General features: G+C 38.1%; 1 protein-coding gene across 1 annotated transcript; it reads right to left on the reverse strand.

Annotated features, from left to right (window-relative positions):
- Window positions 1–663: 663 nt before the first annotated feature.
- Window positions 664–2,225, reverse strand: hoxa9b (homeobox A9b). The gene is made up of 2 exons (XM_036539529.1): window positions 1,688–2,225; window positions 664–902 (listed from the first exon to the last, which is right to left on the reverse strand). The coding sequence occupies exons 1-2, from the start codon at window positions 2,223–2,225 to the stop codon at window positions 664–666; spliced, it is 777 nt and encodes a 258-aa protein (XP_036395422.1).
- Window positions 2,226–5,651: the final 3,426 nt, after the last annotated feature.

The raw sequence follows: 5,651 nt of genomic DNA on the forward strand, positions 1-5,651 counted from the left end.
AAACAACTGGTTAGCACATCACGAGGTATTCATTCACGGTCTTCAAACAAAAATGCCCTTGTCTATCATCATATTCCCTGCAGTTTACAAAAAAAAAAAGATTGCAATGTCTTGACATCATGTTGTTTCACCAATTATGAAATTTTTAATTTACATAGGTAGTTGAGGGATATGTAGGTAGTCAACAAAAATATTGTATCAGAATTCTATATAAGGTTCACAATTTAATAATTTATTTAGTAGTGACAGAAGCTCATGCACTCAATTCAGTGATAGCATCACATATAGGCCATTTTAACATAGCGCCCTTTCTTGCATACATTTTTGGAATTCGCTACATAACTGCATCCAAAACCAGACCTACTTCCAAACTGAGGTATCTAAAACTACAAATTAAACACAAACACATCACCAAAAACGTTCAGACACAAACAAGCACAAAACAAACCACAAGCCTGCGAATATCTTAAAAACGAGTCCACACCATTTACATCTACAGAACAACAGAAACACAGTAATACATACAGATAAACAGCTTTGTGCAATTCAAGTTTGGGAGAGGAAACTGCGCTTATAATCGACGACATAACATGAATATCCAGGTGAGGTTTTAATATAATTCTGTATGTGTCGATTATATTTTGCCCTCAGTATTTGACAATATCAATCATCTTTCGCTCGATCCTTCTTGCCTTTCTTCATCTTCATCCTGCGGTTCTGAAACCATATTTTAACTTGTCTTTCAGTGAGATTTAGGAGTCTTGCGACTTCGTATCTACGGTCTCGGGTGAGGTACATATTAAATAGAAACTCTTTCTCCAGTTCGAGAGTCTGGTGCTTAGAGTACGGACAGCGCTTTTTCCTCGTGGACCTCGCATGAAGCCAGTTGGACGAAGGGTTATCTGAAAATGGGGCGAGAGTGTAAACAGTGTGTGTAGTGTCTGCCACATGTATAACTTATTGGTTGGTAAAACGGAGACTGCATGATGTAACGTTACAGGAGTCGTTCAGTTCTGATTATCCCGCTTCCAGATTTTTTGACCAAACGGGAGTCCCTGAAGAAGCTATATTTTCAAAAGAAATCTATACAATAAACCTTTTCCAACATAATTCAACTGTTCATGTACCTACACAGTCGAAAGCAATTGCAGACATTGCCTATATGGTCTATTTATGTCATTTCAGTATGTTATTTCACACACATAACACAGAGAAACATAAACACGCAAGTATATTGTGTGTTTATGTTTCTGTACACAACACATAGCGTAATTTGAAAATATAACTGCAATAAAATGTTGAATGAATGTTTTTGGTTTGTTTCACGTTGATTTACACGTTTAGATGTCTACATTAATTTTTGGTGAAAACTATGTAGCTATGCAGTTAAAACATTTCTCCTTGAAACACAGAATTAACCATAGAGTTTAAGCAGAAAAGGAATTCAAACAAAATGGGTTAAAACACTCAACGCACTTTGAAAGAGGTACACGCTATGCATTACTGCATTAGTGAAATGTAGTATTATTTTATCATCAGTGTAGCAACATTACACATGTTGTTGTAATACTACAACTAGTAGTAATAGTAATACCAACATATACATATAATAAACACACAGATGCTGTTCCCGTAGGGGAAAATAAAATGTTCACTGCATATGCATGTCCAACAGGGCTGCACTTACTTGGGTCAATATCTGGCTTCTCCGTGGTGGATGGGCTCTCTTCCTGAGGGTCGGGGAAAGTGGTCTTGTTGGAGACCCCATCCTGGCCCGCAGGGGATGATCCGTTTTTGAAATCGGAGAGAAGCAGCGTATCGAACGTCGTGCAATCACCTCTCGTGATCAGGGGCTCGGGTTTGATATCGTAGTGCATGTTTGATGGTGCTCCGGTTAAAGGTAACGATCCAGAAATTGGCTCCAATAACCAAGATCGCATAAACATTCCGTCGGCTTCTCCTGTCGGAGCATGGGGATGTGCGTAGGACTGGTACACGGAGGACAAGCTGCTCTGAGGCTGAGACGGCACAGGGCTCCAGGATGCCCCGAATATGGTCGATTTCGCCTGGAACGGACACGGTTCAAGCACGCCATGTTCAGTGAGCGCCAGCTGCCTCGTTTGCTGGAGCTCAGGGTCCGAGGGGTATCTTGGTGCTATAAGATCCTCTGTCTCAGAGAGCATGAGAGAGTCTACATTATAACTCAGCGTCCCTGATGTAGACATGGCAAACGCACGCGCAAATACACGTAAACACACACACACACAGTACCATCTACACAAAATACGAATCTCTAGAATCAAGGGTCAACTTAGCCGCACTACGCAATAGGGAATAGTCAGCTAATAAGTTGAACGTTACGTGCCATTCGATTGGGTGACATAAGCACGTGATCGTAAGGCATAACAATAAAAGCCGAATCAATCCGCTCTCTACTAAATGGCTGCTTTTTTTCTTGTCATATTTTTTATGGCAATGCCATATGTTTTTTATACTAGGAGATATTATTTCATATGTGTAGTAGACTTTAAGAAAACAGTTGCCAAAATAGATCTAAACCCCAGATTTCTTGTGTTCTAGAGATTGAGGGACTACTTAATGTCAAAATTAATCCGTCATTTTTAATTCAGAAAATATGAACAGTATAATGTGCAATCCATTGCACATGAATGAATGAGACAAAGCTGACATTACGGCTGGTGGAATGCTTTACTGCAAACGGAGGGAAACGTAGTTGTATTTTGAATGATTTAATGGAAATAATATTTAACCAGTGTATTCGCAATTAATATGGATATTCTGTCCACAAGTGCTTTACTAGCTCAAAGAAAACGTTTACGCAACTAACTATTGACAGTAAACAAACTGTTAGTTTGTTAGTTTCCATTGTTAGTCACTTGGCTCAGTCAGCAATATATTAGACGTTCTGTGAAAAGTAAATAAATTGGCAATGCATACGAAGCACATAACATTTTCAATATGTACTCAGTAAGCTACCTCAAAACATTTTCCTTATCGAATTCAGTGATTTAATTAACCTATTCCAATGTTCTTCGAGCTGCTTTCTCCTCGAAACACAGAATAAGGCACAGATCTTACAGATCATAAAACAGAGTAGTTCCAAAACTGGGTTTAATACACTTCACACATTTTGAAATAAGTATACACTATGCAATACTTCATTAAGATAATTTAGTATTACTAATGTTATCAGTAGTAATAGTGATTGTTAGCATTAAAGGTTGTCGTAATACTAGTAGTGCTACTGCTTGTAGCAATAATAATAGTAATACTAGTGATTGTGGCGGTGGTAGTAATCAGCAGTGAAATATAAACATCACTGCACATTACTATTATGTATTGGGCCACATACGTTTTCTACGTTTAGAGACAGTTTTGTATCATGTTATATTTATTTGCAATATAAGAGAATATGCTGCAAGGCATGTAAGTGGGATATAATTTAGAAGCAGAAATGAATTCTATTGTATGGTTATATACACCACAGATTTCTCAATAACGCCATACGCCTGTAGTACAAGATAATTATTTTTACGTGCACGCAGTATTTTAATTTTGGGAAAATAGTTTTTCATATAAATTGTATGCATATTATAATGTGTACATGTTAGTTTTCAATCATGACAAATGCGTTTGTCATTACATTTGTTTATTTTTACATTTGTACATTTGATACATTTGCTTATTTTTGCTATTTTCAGAAATGGCATCATTTAGTTATAGCAGTTCATTTTCAGAACCTGAATCTGACGAATCTGGCATTTCCCACCTAACAATATAACAGTAAAAAGATTCACTTACTTTAATTGCACATTATAATTTAAGAATGAAACATTTAAGATAATTTCTATTCGATTACATACAGCGTGTGTGTGTGTGTGTTTGTGTGTGAGAGAGAAATAGAGGGAGAGAGAGAGAAATCGTATAGTGTATAGTGTGGTTCGTCCAGAGACCTCTAAATTTCATTATACAAGGATAATATTTTTAGTCTTAAGTAGCATACCGAGATTCATCAGTAACCATACCATTACCCACCATGAGAAGTGAAACAATGCGGCCGTGAAACTTCAATTTGCAAAGTAAGCGTACGCATTTTTGATTAATGTTGCTGTTCGGGGTGTATATATAAATTTGTCCTAACAGTATTATATATTATTACATAGCAAGACTGTTTCGTTTCAAGCATCTCGATAGTATTATTTAAAAACAAAACCAAAACGAAAGGGTGGAAATAAGCGAGCTGTTTCCCAAACACCAAATTGATTCAAACTCAAATAAATCTCCTTTGCATGGGGGAGTTTTTGGATTCCTGATTATTTCTCGGGTCAAATCAAGACTTATCACAGCTAACACAGAAACCCCTCGTTGTTGGAACGGTAGATTTGCAGTCTCACAGAGGTGCCTGCGCTGCTTGCTTTAAATAATCAAATTTAGACATTAGGCGGAAAAGACGGTCGGCTTTAGGGTATACTTATAAAGGAGGTTGTGCCAATAGTCCGGTTTACCACAGGGGCTATTCACTTCCTTTCCTGCAGATAACAACCTGCCCATGTGAGCTGAATATCGCCAATAAAAGCCTTTCTTTGTGTTTAGTCTATCGCGCGACAGACGCATCCGGTGCTTCACCAGCGAGCCATGGAGGTCGCTGTTGCGCCAGCGGCTTTGGTTAGCCTGCAATGATCGTAACCGAGGCCTTGTCATTGATTGTCTTTTTAAACTCGTGTAATACGAAAGCAAGGTTCTTCTAATTCCAAGTCCATCCCTCCCCCACCCCTCCTTCATCGTGGTTAAATATAAGACCGACACAAATGGACGTGTCCATTTAGTCAAAACAAAGGAGGTGTTTTAGCCCAACCGAATAATGGTGTCTGGATTATATTACTGGGGTTATCGTCTGAAGGTTAAAAGATGTTTTGCCAGCAAGAGTAAAATATGGAATAGGCTGCAAATACATTAACATGCTTATTACAGGGAGTGGGTATGCAATGCGTTTTTTAAACGAAACAGGATTAGATCAAGTAGAACATCTAAATGTATCGAGTTAGGACCTCCAAAAACCAACATAGCATTATCCTTCATAGCTTGGCATCGCGCAGATCTTAACTGGGGGCAATTAAGACAGTTTCGTGTTGTGGGAGTATTAACTGGAGCCCAACAACATGAAACTACCTAAACCACTCGACAGTCCATTCCGGTGAACAAAACATATAATAACACCACTTTCTATTGACATTATGAATTAAAATGGTCATTCGTAACAGTCAACTACAGTAATTAGAAATCGTGTCTAAAACCAAAAACTGGTTTCGGTAAGCGCGCAACAACGAAGTATTACTTTTGAAAAAAACAAAAACAAAAACTAATGGTTATAACAACACGTTTCTTACAGTGAAAGTCACCGTACACAAAGCAAGACTACGCACTTCAAATTGCGATTACCTCTTATTTTTGAGCCGCAAGAGAAGGGGAAAACGAAGCTATTTCGTTTCAGTCCACTCCTTGTCAATGCTTTTTTAAAGTTCCGTGCTTTCTTTCTCTCTTAGAAACACTCAATTAAAACCACCCGCACAGGACACCAAGGACCCTGAGCCTACAAGCAAGCCATAAAACTCGACAAAAATGACGAACCT

The sequence above is a fragment of the Megalops cyprinoides genome, chromosome 10 (assembly GCF_013368585.1).
Source record: "Megalops cyprinoides isolate fMegCyp1 chromosome 10, fMegCyp1.pri, whole genome shotgun sequence".
In the NCBI taxonomy this organism is placed as follows: domain Eukaryota; kingdom Metazoa; phylum Chordata; class Actinopteri; order Elopiformes; family Megalopidae; genus Megalops; species Megalops cyprinoides.